The following is a 20,435-nucleotide window of genomic DNA, read 5'->3' on the forward strand; positions in this document are numbered from 1 at the left end:
GTCTGGTACAAATAACACGTTTTTTTATTGCAGGGGAAGCCAAAGCAGTTCAGACCGAGAAAAAGACAAAACGGACAGAGTCAAACCGTCCAAATCAATCGACTAACTATTTTAACTCCATGTTGTGAACTAGACTATCGTCTATATAAAGTAGCTACACTTTTACGGTAATGATAACTTCCGCTACTTCATTAGATATTATATGAAACTTTCAGTTTATATTAAAAGTGAAATAATTGTTGTGTAATATTTCAAATCCAATACTACGGAATTATGAGATTCAGTGAAGGTTAGTAACTTGATGATAAGCAAAGCTAATATCTGAAGTCGTAAAATAGATGGAATATTTTTTAGTATGTGTTTTATTAGTGGTAATGACTTTTAAAAAATAGATTGGTCAGAAGACATTTTACTAAACTAATAAAATAGTATGTAGTTGTGTTTTATCTTTACCTCATTTTGACGGTGAAATGTTTCCTGTGACATTAGGTAAATGTTCATCTAAATATTGATGTATTATTTACATAGACTGTGATCTAGTATTGTACTTTACGAATACTATTTTAAAAATTATTACTATTACAGAATGTAGGTAACTAGCTTCTACAATTTTTCTACTTGATCAATTTTCAATTGTTCTAAAATTATTAAATAGACGTTGGCCTGTGAAAAGTTGAAATAAGGTGTTAAGATAAAATCGTGTTTAGTGTCTAGAGACATTAATTTTATTTCATGAGTATTTTAAAATTGTGATTTATTTTACAGTAAATTATATTTGTTGACATTACCATAAATTAATGTGAAAGTATTACGATGCTAGTCGAAGTTGTAGATTATTATTTAATACTTGTTAAAAAATGCTATTTATTATCCAACATTGAAATATTAAGAGCACTGTGTGTAAAACTAGGAACATAAATAGTGTATCTACATGATTATATTGGTTTGGTTCATCACAACAAAATATAGGTATAATAATATTATTATAAATAAAGGTACTGTTTTAGATTCACATTTCGTCCATATTTCTTATGACGGATGCCTTAATTGTGCAATATGAAATTAATAAACTATTTGTGTTGAATCATTAATTTCTTCAATTGAATGCATTTAAAATGCAAATTAATCTAGTTCGTTATCTTTTTACCAAGAATACCTATGTTATTATATCAGATGTTTTTTTTTATATAAAATCATCAGGTTTTATTTTGATATATTTTTAAGTTTACAAGTATCTAGTTGGATAAGTATTTATTTTTGACGCAATCAAAGTTACCTGTTTTATTTATAATTTAACTTATCGTTCTGTGACAAAAAAATACTTCATTAGTGTCAATTTCATTGTTGTTGCTAACAACTTGTAAGATGTCCCTGAGTCAACCCCTGTCGGCTTAGTATACGACTTTTGCAACATCCTGTATAATTTACAAACAAGGTGTGTTTTGAAAAATGTAGCCATTGATGATTTCTTCAGCTTTGGACAAAAATCCCAAAATGTTTGCATTCACAACTTAAATTGAACTACATCTGAACTACCGATAGTATATTTATTTATTGAATTTTTTTTCTTGGTCAAGTTTCACTACCGATAACGGTATTGTTTAAATATTTGTTGATTATTTATGTTTTAAATTAATTTATTGAAACGCGTAGGCTAAAACCAAATGTGAAATTATCCTTAAATCATTCTAAAAGTGACATTGTTATTTTCAAAATGTGTATAAAATATTAAATGTGTTTCGACAAATAAAGATATTGTGATCCAATTTGTAATTCTCTTTTGTAAATTAGAATATACATAGGTACCTATTCTATTCTCTGTGGGGGTGTAAGTACCTGCACCTGGCTCTCTCGAGTGGAACCTTTGTGCATCTCCCCAAGGTCTAAACTGCCTTCCTAAGCTTGGACCATTTCCCACCACGCTGGTCCACTGCGGGTTGGTGGGTTCACATATCTAGATGTGCTAGATCTAGATATGCAGGTTTCAAAAAAAAAAAAAATTTTTAAAATTTGAACTGTTTATTTCATAAAAAAGGTTAATTGGATAAATTAGTAATTCCCGGGTTTAATCTTTACATATTTGAGATTTTTATCCCTGGGAAGGTTGCCCTCATTTACATAACTATGTGGTTATAATTAAGTGCCTTATCAATACAAACATAGTACAATTATCAATCTGGATGTGAATTATCTGCACGTACATCCCCTTCTTTCTTATATCTGTCATATATATAGTAACGTTTAAGTAAACTTCGAACTTGCTTTGGATTTGCATCTCTTACATTATTTATTAAAGTTTTTGGTAGTGAGTTTAATATATGGGGTAGGCTGTACGTCCAAATTCTTCTTCCGTATTCGTTATTACAATTAGGTATATTAAATGTGGGTGTTTTTGGCAGAGTTCGTAGGCTACCATATCTCTTCTTTAAGTTAAGTGACTGTATCTTATTCTGATTATCACATACAATTGCAAGTTTTACTTTATCATATACACTCATTACTTTACAATATTGGAACAGGTTTTCATAATTATTTCTATGTTCATATTTAATTTTTAATGGTACTATTGTTTTTAACAGTCTGATTTGGATGTTATAAATACGTTTTAGGTATGTTTTATAGGTATAGCCATAACTCGTTATGCCGTAGTTTATTATTGAGTCTGCCATGGACAAATATAGTAATCTCAAGGTGTTGTATGGTATCTTTTGTTTTAGAATTTTAATCTTAGCCAATATAGCTCTTAACCTATTACACACATGGTCCACATGCGGGCCCCAATTAAATTTATCGTCTATTACTAGGCCAAGGTAGGTATGTTGTTTTACAATTTCAAGAGGCTTACAATCACATGGTGTTTGTTGAAGATGCATACAGTTATGTTCGTGGGCTACGATTGTTGGTGTAATGCTAGATTTTAGGTATGATGAGTGAATGTGCATTAACTTAGTTTTTTCATAATTGATGGATAAACCAACGTCGTGCGCCCATTTACATAACAGATCAAATTCTTTTTGCATTGTACATTGCGCAACCTCTAGGTCATGACATCCTACTATTAGACATGTGTCGTCAGCAAATTGGTAAACAGAAGCACGCTGGAATAGTTTACACATATCGTTTACATAAATCAAATATTCAGTTGGACCAATAACCGACCCTTGGGCCGTGCCCCGTAAGGATTGTTTTAGGTCACTATGCTCACCGGCAATACTAACTGTATTGTATCAGTTTGTATGATAGTTTTTAAACCAATCCAGCGTTGGTCCCTGTATGCCATTCTGCTGCATTTTTTTATAAAGCGTTTCGTGGTTAAGTGTATCAAAAGCTTTGCTGAAATCAATCATGATTGCAAGTACATGTCTTTTATTATTCAAGTGATTATTAACCTCCTCAGTAAACAAAGATAGAAGTTGAGTGGTACTCTTCTTTCTTTGGAATCCGAATTGTTTCTCATGAATGATGCCATTGTTCGATAAGAACTCATTAATTTTTTGTCCAAAATATTTTTCTATAATTTTATCTACGCAAGATAGTATAGTAATAGGCCTATAGTGATTTGTATTTGTAAAACAACCTTTTTTGTGAATTGGTCTAACTAAACCGATTTTTAGTTGGTCGGGGTAAGTCGAAGTACTTATACATTGATTAATTAAATGTTTTATAACTGGTGTAATTTTGAAGGAGATGTATTTTATATCTTTGGCTCTTATCTTATCGTATCCTGGACTTTTTTTGTCGTTAATTTTTTTAATAAGTTTTTCTACTATGATGTCATTAATTTTATTAATTCTTAGTGATACTTTTGCCGTATTTATATATGAATTTTCATCAAGCAATGGCTCATTACACGAGATTACAATGTCGGAGACATTTTTCTCAAAATCTTGAGAGAATGTATCTGCTAGGTTTTTTGCTTTAATTCTAAAGGACTTTAATAGGATGTCATCTACAGCTTTTATAATCCTACCTGTGAGTCTATTAACAATTTCCCACATCTTTTTTGGGTTCTTAAAGTTATCATAAATTTCTTTTTTTGTAAAATTATTTTTTGCTTTATTTATAAATCTGTTTGTTCTATTTCTATATCTTTTGTATATAATCTCATTTTGTTTGTTAGTTACATCACTTAAATGTATTTGAATAATTTTGATTTTTTATTACACATTTGCTTAAGTTTATCTGATATCCAGTTACAGTTATATTTTTGATTAGTTTTTATTGTTTTCTTTATACAACATTGATCGTATATACTGTTAAATTTATGCACTATAAAATCTAGAATATCGTTAGGGTTATTTATATCAAATACTGGTGTCCAGTCAATATTGTCAAGCTCCAATCTCAGCTTATTATCATCTATTTTGTTTATAGTTATATTTTGATCAATCGGCTTTTGACTGATATAGGCGAGACCGGTTATGAAGTGGTCGGCTAGTGCATTTCGCACAACAGCTGAGTGTAGGGTAGTGTTATTGTACCCGCCTCGATCATTAGTATCGCGTACGAAAATGTGGTCAATGCATGTTTTGAGATGTGCCTTTTACTGTGGTCTCAATTCTGGTATATTGATTAATATACGATTGGAATCCGAGTTCAGATAAGGTATTTTGATAAGAGCTTGCCAACGGACTAGACACCAAGATATCTATATTTATATCACCAGCAATTAGAAAGTTTGAGTTTATCGGATAGTTATTCAACACTCTTGATAGTTCGTTAATAAAATTGCAAATATTTAACTTAGGGGGCCGGTATATAGCACACACATACATATTATAGCCATCGGCTGTTATCACTTCACCAAGTAAGCACTCAAAACTAGATATATTCACTGGTATTTGTAGGAAAGTTACACTTTTATGAGCGTACACTATAACGCCTCCTCCTTTCCGGTTGCTTCGTAGCTCCGTGTACATTGTATAGTTATTGAATCCAAACAGTGTTTTTGTCAGGTCATTCACATTACACTCAGTTACGATTATTATATGGATAGTTGGCTTGCTTGTGGCGATAATGTACTCTAGTTGGGAATGGTTTTTTATCAGTGATCTTATATTGACATGTAAAAGTAGTAGTTTATTTTGTCGAGGATTTATATCATGGGTATATTCGCTCCAAGTGGAGTGGGTTGATTCATATACTTCTGTTTCATAATTATTCATTAAAGATGTATATTTTGTAATGACAATATAAAACAAATATTGTCGCAGTTAAGAGAAGTGGAGTAAACTTTAATGTAAGTTTACATACCTCATTTTAGCAGCTCCTTCTTGATCGTTTCGATGTCGTTGGCTGATCGCACATAGTACACTTTTTTATCCCCGTCATTTTTACGTACCATTACCAAGCCATCTTTGCACCACACATATTTACATAGTGATTTCTCCTTCAGGTCTGTTTTTCCTCCCCATAGCAGGTACGCCGTAGTAGGGCTCAATGCTGCACGCACGAAGACCTTAGAGTCGCCACTGACCCCGAGGTCCCTGGCGCTGATGCTGGTACTCCTCGCGGCGGCTAGCCACGAGTCGCGGCGCCCCTCACGCAGGGTCACGACGATAGGCGCATCTGCCATGGCACGGGCTCCTTGTGCTACGCCGGGCTTGATGGGTTTTTTCTTCCTGTACACTTTTACAATGTCCTCTTCTTTTTGCTGGATTATCTTGCTCACAAGCGAAGCTAATTTCTTAACGTCTTTTTCGTCCTCGGTGACGCCACAGATCTCGATGTCGTTACAGAATTGGGCTTGCTCCATTTTATTAATTTTTTGCTGCAGGACCTCGTTCTTGAGTTCTAAGTTTGCAATTTTATTGTTTGCGTTCTTGCACTGATTTTCCATTAGTTTTACTCGACAGTCATAGTCTTTCATTTTATCTTCAAAGTCATCTATTTTATCGGAGTAAAATTTGAGGGTACTCTGTAACTCATCGCGTATGATTTCGCGGACCGTTTGCCGCATTTCACGAACCTCTTTTTTTATCTCGTGCAACAGCCTTTCTTGAGTACCTTGGTTAGTTCCTTCAACTTCTGAGTCTTCGTCCTCCAGGTCTGGTAGAATGACCGAGATGCGTTTCGGCTTACCTCCCGCCGCGCTAGAACATCCACGGCATTTCCAGTCAATCGAGTCCGTTAGGGACAAGGCACTCAACTGCTCAGTGGATAGGGACGCGCAGGTGCCATGCAACCACTTGTTACATTTGCTGCACTGTACTCCGGGACTTTTTTTGCCAACAAGTTTACTACACTTGGCACACTTCACCATTTTTATCTTTGACGCGCAACAAACAGGTAGGCACCGCTACGTCACAGTGACGCCGACAGAGGGTGTTCGATGACACACAGTGGCCCGAACATGCTCCGGGGGGCCAAAAATTCAAATTCAATACTAAAGATTATATAATGCTAAATGATGTTGTTAGATGATTACAAGATGAACCAATGTTTTTACCTTACTGCTAAATATTTGTTAGTACATACTTAACTAAATGATAATAAAATTTATAAAGATAGACTATTTGAAATAACAATGTTCAAACGACAGAATCACCTTCGAGGTACCGTCTTTTATAAATTACCGGGGAAGTTGCTTTATCTACTTTACTGAATCTTATGCTCGATAATCGACTGAAAACGTTATAATTTGATCTGTCATTATTTTCACTACTCTCATTCACTTCACTCACTCTCGGCTGACGATGACGGTCAGCCGTGCTCTGCTTTCGCGAATTCACTTCACTAACACTTAGACTGGAGCCTGATCTGCCGGCAGCGGCGCCCTTTAGGGACGCACGGCTCGGCTGCTGCGGCTGCAGCGGCGGCGGCGGCGGCGGCGGCGGCGGCGGCGGCGGGAGGCACCACCAGCCCGACGCCCGTCGTCTTCGGATCACCAACACCACGATGATAGTTGCTAGTATGGACAATGTTCCGTAGCCAACTGAATACTGATGCACATCGTGAAAGGACATCGTACTCATATCTAATGATTTTGCATCTGATTTCAAACCTATTATCCTTTCTCCTATCTCTGCTAAGGTTTGGTTGATTGAACTTCCTTCATCTTTCTCCGGGACTTCATGGGATGTCACGCTAATATTGATGAGATGATTGATCTGATCTATTATAGGATTGTTTATACTGGCGGAAATATGTACCGTATTGTAATGGTGTTGTATGCTATGCAATGTGAACTCTTTTCCTCTTGCAATACAGTTCTGATTTAATGATAGAATGCCTGCTCCGGTCAGCTGTTGCGTAGTTATTTGATCGCCACATATTATTTTTACCGAGTAGCTGTCGCAGCAAAAATAAAAGTATTGTGATGGTGTATTTAGCTCCACCCATTGATTTTTGCAGATGTTTTTCTCAATGATACATTGATCTGTATTTTTATCGCTGCTTAGACAAAGGTCTTTATCATTTTGTAGTCGCCGTACAGGTTTTTGCAGTTGGCAAACATACGTGTCTTTCAGGAGGATGCATGATTGTAACTCGTTCATATTTAATATGATATAGGAGTCTCGTAGCAGATTGATTGCTAAGTGCTTTGATATAGGGGTTATACTGAGCATGCTGTTGAGTTGCTGACGTGGTATGGCTATGGTTTGATACAATTGGTATGTATCTCTAGATACGAGAGGAAAGGTTATTTCGAAGATGATGTATTCTTCAGTAACTCTAGTTTTTAGTCTGAGTAATTTATATATTTCTTGTAGGTTTTGTAGTAGGTCAGTTACAGGTAACGTGAGCTCTTTCGCCATCTGACTGCTGATTATTTGTAGTTCGGTTCTAAGTTGCGTGGGAGTTAAAAGATGTAGACTTATTTGTCCGTGATAAATGTCGGTGATTGTATCTAACAATACATTTTGTAGTTCCTTCAGGGTTAGCAGGAGATGATTTCCGGCCAATGCTGTTAATGTGAAGTCTTGTATCATGATTAAATCTTGAATTCTGGTCTGTAGTGCATTTGCCGAGGATTCTAAAGCTGTAAGTTGTTTGTGTATATATTTATGTTGCTTTTCCATAGTGCTTTCTATGCGTTTTAATGAGTTGAACTCTGCTTCTACTACTGAAGTCTGATTTTGCCATAATTTTGCTTGATATTGTTGGTTGGCTCTTATGAGTTTGATATCGTCGGCGTACTTTTCTGCGAATTGGCTGTCGAGTACTCCGAACAGGGCATTTGCTAGGTAGCCGACTCCGTTGATAAGGCCTCGGCGCCGACGCTGTCTAGCGTACTCGTTGTAATGCTGATTCAAAAGTAGTTCGTTACAATAGCTTATCTCTTGATACGTATGCTGTAATTGTAGTAAGATCATTTGACAATTAGTGTCTCGGTCAATTTTATGGCACGTGCTGTTGAGGTATGCTGATAATTTATGAAAGGCTTCGACTCCAGTCCAATACGGCGCCATGTCGTAGTAAACTACGAGGGTCCACTTATCTCGTATTAGCTCAATTTTTGAAATAGGGTCGAAGAATATGCTTTGATTTTTGGGAAGCGGTGATATATTGATTTGTGCCGTGGATGATGAAACCAGCGTCATAAAAAATAATAACGCTGTGACAATAGCATGGAGCCCCATGCGTCTTGGCCGTTTTTGATGTCGATGCTCTGATGTGTTTTCCGCTGATTGACTTGATATTTGCTCTTGATTTTGCTGTTTTCCCAGCGGTAAAACTGATAACTTTACTACTGGACGTTTGATATAACCATTCTTGGTCTTCAGAGTGACGACTCTGACCAGGTCATCCTTCCCAGGATGTAACTCCGTCACTCTGCCCATTGGCCACTTACCCGGGGGTAAGTTGTCATCTTGTATAGTGACCAGATCTCCAATGCTGATGTTGGGTTTGGGCTTCAACCACTTGCTTCTAGAAGACATCTGCGTCAGATATTCTGCCTTCCATCGTTTCCAGAGTTCCTGGAACATCTTCGACGTGAGGTGCCAACGCGTTCTCGCATCTTGCTCTGTTTGAATGATGGCTGACCCGGCGCGCCCAGTTAGAAAGTGGGCAGGCGTAAGGAAATCGAGGTCCTCTGGGTCTTCTGATAATGCACATAGAGGCCGTGAGTTTAAGCAGCTTTCTATCTCACTGAGCAGTGTGGCATACTCTTCAAACGTCAGCTTTTGATCTCCCACAACACGTTTGAGATGAAACTTTAGACTCCGCACAGCCCTCTCCCAAAGGCCTCCAGCGCTTGGCCAAGATGGAGCATTAAAATGCCACTCGATCCCCATTTCTGTGACTTCTGCAAGAAAACTATCACTGAATACTTGCTGAAGCTCATGATATTGCTCTTGTATTGCTCGATTCACACCAATAAAATTAGTGCCGCAGTCTGAATAAACGTGCTTGGGCACATTCCTCCTTGCTGCTAGGCGACGGATGGCAGCTAAACATGCTGAACTGGTCATGTCCGACACCAGCTCCAGGTGTACCGCCTTGGTGACGAGACAGACGAAAATTGCTATGTAGCCCTTGTTTGTTTTGACCCCGCGTCCTTTGCTTGCCTTGACCTCCACATGACCTGTATAATCTACGCCTGTATGATAAAAGGGGTACTCAGGGTTGCTTCTGGCATCTGGAAGGTCACCCATTAGTTGATGTGACATCTCAGGATTCTGCTTCCTGCACGTGATGCATTTTCTGATTTGCTTTTTCACTGCTCTATTACCGCCTATTACCCAGTATTGTTGTCTTAAGTTGGCGAGTGTCAGTCGGGGGCCACCGTGGAAGGTATGTTGATGTGCTTCATCAATGATGAGAGTTGTGAATCTGCTGTCATGTGGCACAATGATTGGATGTTTCATATTATCATGTATGTTTGCGTTTGCTAACCTTCCACCCACGCGCAATATGCCTTGTCCGTCCAAAAAAGGATTCAAATTTAGTAAATTACTCTTGCTTGATAAGTGTTTGTTTTGCTTCAGCTGATCTATTTCTGTCTCAAAGTACTCGCTTTGAATATTTTTGATGACAACTAATTTCGCACGGCGCAGCTCATGTAATGTGAGATAAGCCGGCCTCGTCGTGTTTTGCTGTTTATGCATACGTAGTATCCATGCTACAATATGTACTACTTTGCTTAGCTTACTATGATCGTTTAATAAATCATTTATAATGCTCTGATTGTTTTCCGATTTTTGGACCACATTTGATTGTTTTATCTTCAATTCTTGATCAGTTGTGTATTTATGCTCGTCTTGCTTGTCTTCCTTGTGAAATGTCGCCAGCCACGAAGGGCCATTCCACCATAAATCGTGCTTTTTCATTTGCTCGACAGAGAGGCCACGACTTGCTGCGTCAGCGGGGTTATCGCCCGTGCTTACGTAATCCCAGCTGTTCTTCGGTATGATTTCGCTGATGCTCTTGACTCGGTTAGCTACGAAAGGCTTCCATCTTGACGGGTCTCCGTTCAGCCAACCAAGCACCACCATTGAGTCGCACCAACAATGCAATTCGATAGTAGTATTTTGACCTTCGAAACTTTGATAGATTTTTTGCATAAATTTTGATAATAGATGCGCCCCGCTTAGTTCCAGTTTAGGTAATGATAGTGATTTCTTTTTCGGGACTAGTCTTGTTTTGGAACCGAATAGTACTGTGTATGATTGCTGTCCCTTCCGTGCACGTGCATATACCACACAACTATATGCCTTAATAGAAGCGTCTGAAAATCCATGTAGTTCAATGATGTCATTTTCATGTGAACCTATCCATCTTGGAATTTCAAATTGATTGATTTGATGCAACTGTGCTCTGATTTTTTGCCACTCAGCGTTTATTTCAGTGGGTACTAAGTCGTCCCAATTCAGCTTGTCTAGCCAAACTTGCTAAAATAGTATTTTGAGTTTTGTTGTGATAGGCGCCAGGAAACCTAATGGATCGAATAGTTTTGATATCTCTCCCAGTAGGATTCTCTTGGTCAGTTTTACAGGTGGTTGATCTGGGATGCTGCAGGTAAATGTGAACACGTCTTTTTCGGGTATCCACTGCAGTCCGAGTGTTTTTGATATGCTGTCTGTTTTGAACGTAAAATGATTGCTGTCGTTGCTTTCTTGTACTTGGAGGTTTTTTAATAGTTTCGGCTCGTTTGATGACCATTTTCTCAATAAAAACCCACCAGATTTTAGAAGGGAATTCAATTCCATGATTAACTGCTGTCCGTGTTCGATTGAATGGGATCCATGGCAAACGTCATCCATGTAAAATGATTCCTCCAACACCTTTGCTGCTGCTGGGTATCTATGGCGTTCATCTGATGCTAACTTTCTCAGTGTCATCATTGCTAAATATGGTGATGAACGGCAGCCATAACTCACGGTCGACAAATGATAGATTCTGATTGCTTGATTGGGTGAGTCCCGCCATAAGATTTTTTGATAACATTGATCTTGTTCGTTGACCTTGATTTGCCGAAACATCTTTTCGATATCGGCGGTCCACGCGTATTGATATGTGCGCCATTTCATGATGATTGATTGCAAATCTTGCTGTAAATTTGGCCCGGTGTACATGAGATCGTTCAAACTCACTCCTGTAGAGGTTGGTGCTGATGCATTGAATACAACTCGCAATTTAGATGTGAGCGCCTCGCTCCGCTGGACAGCATGATGCGGTAGAAAGCATTCAAAGATTGATGTTTGTTTGCAGGGCTCCATGTGGTTCAATGCAATATATTCGTCCATGAAGGCCTTGTAGTCCTCAGCGAGTTTCGGGTTTTTTGCTAATTTTCTTTCCATGTTTCGTAATTGAGCTGTAGCTATGTGTTTTGATTGACCAAGTTTAAAATTGATGTCCTCTTTCAATGGCAAACGAACTATGTACCGACCGTCTGATTCCCTTGTAGTCGTGTCTTTAAAATACTGAATGCACTCTTGATCTTCCATTGATAAGTCTGATTCATCCTTTATATCTTCTATCTCCCAAAATTTGTGGATATCTTGCATGTTATTTAACACGACGTTGCATTGATAAGTTTTTAAGTTACCACATAGTAACCACCCTAAGTACGTTTGCTGTGCTATGGGTTGGGTACCGTTTTCTCCTTTTAGTATCCCACCCATCATGATAGTTGAATATATGTCGGCCCCCAGAAGTAGGTCCACGGGGCGGCTGACGTTGTATTCTGGATCTGCTAATTTCAAGTTTTCTATGAAAGGCCACGATTGCTTTGGAAATGATTGATTTGGTAAGTTTTTGATTAGTGAGTTCATGATGATAACGTCAGCATTAAATGTGAAGTTGCTGTGCATTGACTGACAGGAAATTGATATCATCCCCTTGCTGTTGTTTTGTTTTTCACCTACTCCGAAAACTACACCTTTGCAGGCTTTTCTTTTTAGGCCTAATTGCTGCGCGGCGCTTTCTCTTATGATTGATATCTGGGATCCTTGATCCACTAATGCTCTCATGACATGCAGGGTGCCGTCGGCCCCGGACACCTTCACCAACGCCGTCGACAATAAGATTTCCGTAAAGTTTTCCTTGGAAACATGCGACACGTTTTCATTCCTTTTCTGAGAATTATGATAACTATTTTTGTTCCGCGGCGGCATCGGCGGCTTTGCATTGATCACGGCAAAGGCATCGTGTAACAGTGTATTGTGATTCCCTGAACACTGTCGGCATCGCTTGGTAGAATAACACGGCTTTCCAAAGTGATCGTATAAGCAGTTTACGCAATAATTGTGTTTATTCACTGCCCTTAGTTTTTGCTCGCTGGGCATTTCGTTGAATAATGTGCAACAAAACAGCGCATGGCTCACATTACAAAGAGGACATTTGTCACGTTGTTGCTCGGAACTTGATAGGTAAAATGATTTCGGTGGAATGCTTTGCCTATTATTATTTGGTGATTGATAGTTTGATTTTTTCTGATAGAATGATTGATTTGCTTGCTGTTGTGGGTTTGATTTAGGTACATGTTGATCTTGCTTCCTACGGGATGACTCTAGAACGGTAAATTTTCCTTCTAGAAAGTTCATAAACTCCTGCAAATTGGGTAGTTCCCTGGGTTGCTTGAGTGACTCGATGTACTCGCTGTAAGAGTCATTGTCCAGCTTCTGTGATAATATGTGGACCAACATAGGGTCCCACGTTGATATGTCCACACCGAGGTTTTGAATGGCGTGTAGGCACTCCTTGCTTACGTCATGAAGTTTTTTGATATGACCCAATGATTGCTGCTGCATAGTAGGGAGATTTAGAAGGTTATTGATGTGTGAAGTGAAGATAAGCCGTTTGTGATTATATCTGTGATTAAGAATCTCCCAGCATACTATGTAATTATCTGAGCTTATCTGAAGATGGTGAATCAAACGCTCAGCTTCACCGTTGATCTTACTTTTCAGAAACTGCATTTTCTGAGCGTTCGATAATGATGGATTGTTGTGGATTGCCTCGTTGAAAAGGTCCTTAAACGAAACCCATTGCTGGTAACTTCCACTAAAAGACGGAATGTCCATCTGTGGGGTTGCCTTGTCCCTGTGGGACACGGACCACATTTTGGTATTGATTTTCTTTTTGATCTCATTAAACTTCATCTCGTATTGATTGTACTGATTTTCGTATCTAGGTTCTTCTTCTTCGATTTCCCCAGCTATTTCCCAGTGAAGGTTGTCGATCGCTGTCCATCTGTTCTGGATAGTTTTCAAAGCATCCTCATATTCCCACTTGTTTTCAAGGGTATCTACATTGATGTTATCGAGACATCGCTGAAATGCTTTGAAGTTGATGCCCTGCTTCTTGAACATGTCATCTAGCTTGCTGAAGGTTCCTCTAGACGACTTGAAGTTACTGGCGTCTTCCCCGCTTGATAGTTGACTGCCACTCGCTATTGGCTGATGATTGCCCTGTTGATCAGCTGCTTCTTCAAACTGCTCTTCTATGCCTTTCCCAGGTGACTGCTCCTCACGCAACTTGCTTCCCTTCTCCTTCTTCATGAGCTCATCGTATTTTGCTTGAATTAAATCCGACAAAGTTTGATATAAAACCCTAGTCCTCTCGCACTCGCCGTCTTTAAAGTACGCATCGTCAGATGATCCGTACCTTTCTAATTTTTGATGATTAGCCATATAACTACCCCATAATGACTCAAGTTGATTAAAACGCTGTTTACAGTATTCAATGCTCTTACGATCTGCTGGATCTTTCTTAAAATTAGTTAGAAGCTTCTTGATTGATTCAGAAATTTCTGCTTGCTTGGTATAGAGTACGACCTCCATGATTGATTGATTTATAGTTGATTGATATGATGATGATGTAGGTATGTAAGAAAAAAGGAAAGATCTTACTTTATGCTGCTGCTTTGATAATGATATGGGCCCCCAGCACTTTTAGAGGTGCTAAGAGTCTGCTCCTGCTCCGATAGCACTGCAATCCAAGTCACGGAACTGCTCACTATAGTCACTGATAAAACGTCCTCACACTCCGTTACGACACTTACGACGAATGTCCAAAAACGCGCGCGAGGTCCAAGATCGAAGGACCAATGTGCGGGTCGCTACTCTACTTTGATGTGATTGATAAAATGATAGTCCGGTAAAAGTTTAACACTATTTATTTATACCGAAAATACTATGCTATGATAATTCTAATGATTTGATGTGAATGCACCCGATTTGTATGATTGCTAAAAGTACACTGATTTGTGCCGCGCGTGTAAGTAGGCACCGCTACGTCACAGTGACGCCGACAGAGGGTGTTCGATGACACACAGTGGCCCGAACAATAGATATATAGATAAACAATTAGACAATGTCCGTCCTCCGCTGCTGCGTACGGGCAACTGGACGTTCCTCACGTTGTTTTCCTTCACCGTAAGAGCGATGGTATACATTGTACTTAAGTTAAAAGAACTCATCGGTACATGTCAGCGCCGGGATTCGAACCCGCATCTCTGGCGTGAGAAGCGGGCGCTTACCCGACTGAGCTACCACCGCTTCCTGGGTATATACATATAGGTACCTGAGTAATATGTTCCGAATAAATTCCAGTAATGAAGACAGAACCTAAACTAACCAACGTCAAAAACCGCCAACATTCAACGTCGCATAACTTTTGAACGGCTAAGCTGATTTTGGTAAACTATACCTAGCTTAAAACACTCGGGTTTACAAAAAACAAAGGAAAATAGGATAGAATTTTGGCGGTTGGCAGCTGCTCCACAGATATATACACATACCGGCACACAAACACGTTAAACTTAGGTATAAAAGGTACCCCTCTTTTTCTCGGGGGTTAAAAACAAAATGTACCGTGGGACGTAATCCAGTCCACAGAGCCAACCTAAAAGAGGTGCTTCCTGGGAGAGGCCTACCTATGTCTGTCCAGTAGCGGACGATAACCGGCTGATGGCGACGCTGACTGAAGACTGTCATATTAGTTGTACGCAAGGGATTGTAAAGATATGTTGGGATTCACATTTTAAGTATCTATAGTGATTAACTGATTACCTACTTCAAAATCTGACAGGAAATATAACTTAATTTTACATATTGTGATAGTTCGCCAAGACAAGAAACAAACTATAACTATGTGATAGAAGCCTAATCTAATTTAAATATAACGCAAATGAAGCAGGAATACAACTATACAGTAGCTTACTGTAACAAGCAATGAAAGCTGCTAATATTATGTTGCGCTGATAAACTAACTGTACTTCAATGCTTCAGACTTTTCCGTGTAGGAGTAATTTGGTGGTATGTCACTGAAACTTTTTCATTGCTCGCAAATGTATTATATAATTATAACACATAATAAAGAATCAGTAGACTGAAGACTCCAAGCCGGTACCGATACAACTGAACATACAGTAGCTAATTTTAATGTATCTAGATTCAATTTGTCTTGGCTTGCAGTGGTTATTTACTAAAATTTTTGGCAGCCGGGTCAAAAAATAAGAAATAAAAGATTTTAATTTCAAAAGTTTAAAAAAACGTAATTGAATTAACACTATACTTACTAAATTTTGATTGAATAAAGTGCAAACATGCAGTCAGTTTGGACAGACAGACATCAAGCGTGCCCTAAAAGTGCAAAAATCAGTGACATTTTGGAGGAAAATACAAGTAATTATCTCGAGATTTCGGCTTCCGCCCCATTGTTAAGTATACAATTAACTTACTGTCAGTATAATGGAGGGTCGAGAGAAATTCTTCGACCTGACATTGACATCTGATTCAGATCATGCGTAAGCGCTGATGTAAAGAAGTACTAGTATCTTAAATTTACTAAAGAATTGGCAAAACTATGCCTTGAAATTAATTAAAATAAGAACAAAGATTGAGGATTAATAATTTTTACAACGTAAAAATATGTAAGTATTTTATTAAGCTAGTAATTAAGCTGGCCGTACCTAAATGTATTTTTGTGTGGTGCCGATGCCGGTGCGCTAAAGATATTTATGTATAAAAGCGTCTAGTACGGGTTTTGCAATACATCAAAACGAAAAAAGTTAAGGTTTTGTTCTGTCATCGGCAGACATGATCTGTCAAAAGTTTCATGAAAGCTTCCGCTGGAAGCGCTAGTTGGTGTGAGAGGAAATGTAAACATTTATAGTTTTCGACAAAGTATCACACCTCTAGGTACTAGACACAGTTAGAAACAGTTTAATGCGTGACCTGCGTTGCTAGGGCGGCAAAAATAAATAAAAAAATACGCTATATGCGTATTGTACCTCCACTATACAAAGTCAGTGGTCAGTGGTCACGGGCGCAAAACCAGTAATAAGATCACCTAAAATAATAATAAAACATCACAAGTCAATGGCCCTCACTCCATTTAATCAAAAGGGCACGTAATACCTGCCTTTATTAAAAAAAATAACTACCATACGATATCTGGATCTGCGAATTTCAGACAATATCATATAGAAAATGAGAAAAAATAACAATTGCATTAGGTAGGTACTTGGGCAGTTCTTCTTTTTAACCTACATAATGGATAAAAAATTATCCCGAATTTGAAAAAAATTACTTTAGCTTTTTGGTGAACTCTAATAATTTTTATGATAGCTACATTCCTATTCTATCGAAAAAGGTGGTTGGCCGCGAAGTTTAAGTATTTTTTCAAGATTTTCAGAACATAATACGTGGATAAGGCAAAGAAAATTACACCTTCGTCACAGAATCTTTTATTTTTTTTTATCGAAATAGTCTTCGTCGATTAAAATGAAACTTATTTGATACGTTAATAAACAAAATACCATTTTAGAAAACATATGAAGGAATGGATTTTTAGTAATAACAAAATATTTATTAAGTAGTTATTACCACTCTGTCACAATTTCAGCTAAAATGAAGCTTGTTTTTGCTATAAATATTTTTTCGCTACTAATTACAGTCAAAAATTAACAGCATAGACGTTAACATCAATGACTAAATTTAATATGATTTTTCCAAAGTTGCACTATTTATAACAGAACATATAAACGACCAAAAATAAGTTGACTACCAGGAGACACCAATCGTTACAGAGTGGTAAACGATGTGACATAGTTGTTATTCTATGAAATATACGGCAGCGTTTTGGAATAAAACAGTTTTATTTAAAAATAATAATTTAGTAACTTACTTATAAATCATTATGGTTTCAAGTTAGTCAAAAAAATTACTGGATATATCTTTATTGTTAGTATAACTAATGAAATCACACTTGAGAACCTCTGGAGAGTGAAATATCCGTATTTCAGGAACTTAAAGGACAAATTTGTTCCAACTACATAAAATAGTGTTTATCTGCACAAATAATATTTTCGGCAACCTAAAATTTAAGTAACTTAATGGAAAATTACGTAATTTGTTAAAGTTTTAACCAGCTATATTTCGAAAATACAGCAGTGGCTCTTAGAACTTGAAAAAAATACTCTTTCCTTTTTTAATTGCCTTAGAAGCTGGAAGGACTTTAATGTTATCATCAAACATCCGATAAATCATTCTCCACCATATTAAACAGTCTACCACATTCATCGTCTGTTCTTGAGAACAATAGCACGAAATTACCTTTTTCACAAACAAAACTTTTTATTAATGCAGCGCAAGTGTATTGGACGTTCCTTTCGCTTCTTACTTTAACCAAAACGTGTAGTTTCTCTTCAATTTTTCTTTGATGAATTTCCTCAGGTTGGAGTGTTTCGTAAGAATGTGACAGATTTGTCGTGTGACAGAGGGGTAAAATGTGTTGCAAAGTCGATTAGCATTTAAACAGTAACATAAAGTGTAATATTCACATGTTGATTGCAAAGTAATTGTTATTACCAATGAGTAAATAACAAAATAATAATTTAATTGTATTTTATTTTAACAATTACCTACGTGACGAAGCTGTCGCCGAATAAACACACGCACCTCCTGTCACACTTTGCGGGTGGCCGATACGCGGTGTCTGGATCTCAAAGGGGAAATCTTCCCAAGGGGAAAAGGAGACCTAAACTCTGATCGATGGCAATAAGGACGAGTGGCTCAAACAAATATTTTAAATGGCAACCTACGTGACAGAATGTAACTACTAAAACATTAGGTAGTAAGAGACAAATTTTCAACATTTTTTTAAAATATTTCTGAAATCATTTAAAAATATATATTTTGTTTTACTAAATAGGTAATATCTTCTGGAGTTTAAATAAATTTTTATATTTTATGTCGTCATATATATTTTTTGTAACATTATCGAATATGCGCAGGATGAAGTGGCGGGAGACAGCCAAGATTCGTATGAAATACACCTCTGTCACGCGGATTTACCACTCTGTAACGTAATTTTAAATACAAAAATATAAATTTATATTTTTGTAAACGTGCACAGCCGTTGTGTTTTTAGTACAATGCACGCTGAAATATAAATAAATAAATAAATATTTGAAAAACTCATGATTTTTTCTTCACAACTGATGGAGACTAAGTTATGTAGGTTAAAAAGAAGAACTGCCCACTTATCCAAATCTAGTAAAAATTTTAAGTAGAATCACTACCATTATTTTGATTTGTGATAAGGTGATAACATAAAAAGCTAAATTTAAATTGAGTTACCTTTAGGTAAAATTTGGGAACATTATTTTTAAGTACCTAGGTAGATAGGTACTAAGTAATAATGTCCACACTAATCCTAAGTACTTTAAATGTTTAGTACTAACTTACTATGTCCAGGAAAAAAATATTATAAGCACTTTTGTTGATCGAGCCTATAATTCTTTTATGCAGTTTTTTAAAGTTCCCGACCATTTTACGATGTGCTGACACTTGCCCTTTTGGGGGTTAATAATAATTGACTTCACAACGTTGATGCATGACTTGCATGAGGTAAGGTGTATATGCGATTTAAATGGATTTAAATCAAGTCACGAATTAAGATTACTTTTTTTCATAAGTTACTACCTACGTGAAATATTTTTATTTCGTCCATACAATATTTTTGCTTTATCGAGCGTCTTCGATCCAAGGATGGTATGGATTAACCTGTTAATAAAAGGCACGACTTGATGAATTTATACCCTTTAGGAATTCAAAATATTTTAAAAGTATTCTTCTTATTTTTTTATTGTCATTCTAAATTACCTAAACGCTTACAATTTTTTTCAATCCTACTTAATTTTTCCCAAGTGGAAATAGAGCACTGAGTAGCCAAAAGTACCTCATCACAGAGGTAAGTAAAATTTGAGTCCAGAATTTAAAAGTTGTGTATAAAAATCGCTCATCATAACACAAGCATCCTTAAGTAGGTACTTTAACTAATTTTCCTGCTATCATTCTACTCTACGGGATGTAAAGCCGAAAGTGAGTGACTCAGGTGGTTATGGTTAACAACTTTAGTGCTACGACTTTTTGAAAATCCCTCCCCTTTTTTGAAAAGCTATCCCATAGTAACCCCCTTTTGGCTTAGCGTCAATTCACACGTACCACAACCACACCACGTCGCAGCGACATAATGTGGTCAAGCTGTTGTGGTTGCGATGTGGTCGTATTACACAGGTGGTCGATGACAACGGCAAAATGTGGCACGTGTGAATTGGATTATTCATTGTCAATACAAAATATACGCCCGACCACACCGCGTGGTTGTGGTGTGGTTGTGGCTGTGGTGTGGTTGTGGTACGTCTGAATTGACCCTTACTGTACAATTTTTACAACACCCGGTGTACATTATACTCTCAAAAATGTATCGGTTTCTTTATTTCATTCATTATCCGTGGCCTTGACACTTGCCACTTGCACCTTCAGTTATAGCACGTAATTGACGGTCATTGTTAAAATATATTAAACATCATCGGAACATTTGATGACGGTTGGCGTAGTGGTTAGTGGCCCTGACTGCTATGCCGAAGGTCCGGGGTTCGATTCCCGGCTGGGGCAGATATTTGTTTAAAGACAGATATTTGTTGTCTTGGGTGTTGATATTTATATTTAGTATCTGTCTATCAATGTATTTGTGTAGAT

General features: G+C 37.4%; 3 protein-coding genes across 3 annotated transcripts in view; 1 reads left to right on the forward strand and 2 right to left on the reverse strand.

Moving 5' to 3' along the window:
• The window catches only part of LOC105393051 (cGMP-specific 3',5'-cyclic phosphodiesterase), a 92,332-nt gene extending 90,566 nt beyond the window's left edge, over window positions 1-1,766 (forward strand). The window contains exon 19 of the mRNA XM_011564763.3: window positions 34-1,766. The gene's annotated coding sequence lies outside the window, so the exon portion shown is untranslated. The remainder of the gene's footprint in view (window positions 1-33) is intronic.
• Window positions 1,767-6,735: 4,969 nt separating this feature from the next.
• On the reverse strand, window positions 6,736-10,439 carry LOC125490632. The gene is made up of 2 exons (XM_048630464.1): window positions 7,734-10,439; window positions 6,736-6,876 (listed from the first exon to the last, which is right to left on the reverse strand). Exons 1-2 carry the CDS (start codon window positions 10,437-10,439, stop codon window positions 6,736-6,738), a joined length of 2,847 nt encoding a protein of 948 aa, XP_048486421.1.
• A 396-nt stretch (window positions 10,440-10,835) lies between these two features.
• LOC125490633 lies at window positions 10,836-14,078 on the reverse strand. Its single transcript, XM_048630465.1, has one exon. The coding sequence runs from the start codon at window positions 14,076-14,078 to the stop codon at window positions 10,836-10,838; it is 3,243 nt and encodes a 1,080-aa protein (XP_048486422.1).
• Window positions 14,079-20,435: the final 6,357 nt, after the last annotated feature.

The sequence above is a fragment of the Plutella xylostella genome, chromosome 26 (genome assembly GCF_932276165.1).
Source record: "Plutella xylostella chromosome 26, ilPluXylo3.1, whole genome shotgun sequence".
In the NCBI taxonomy this organism is placed as follows: domain Eukaryota; kingdom Metazoa; phylum Arthropoda; class Insecta; order Lepidoptera; family Plutellidae; genus Plutella; species Plutella xylostella.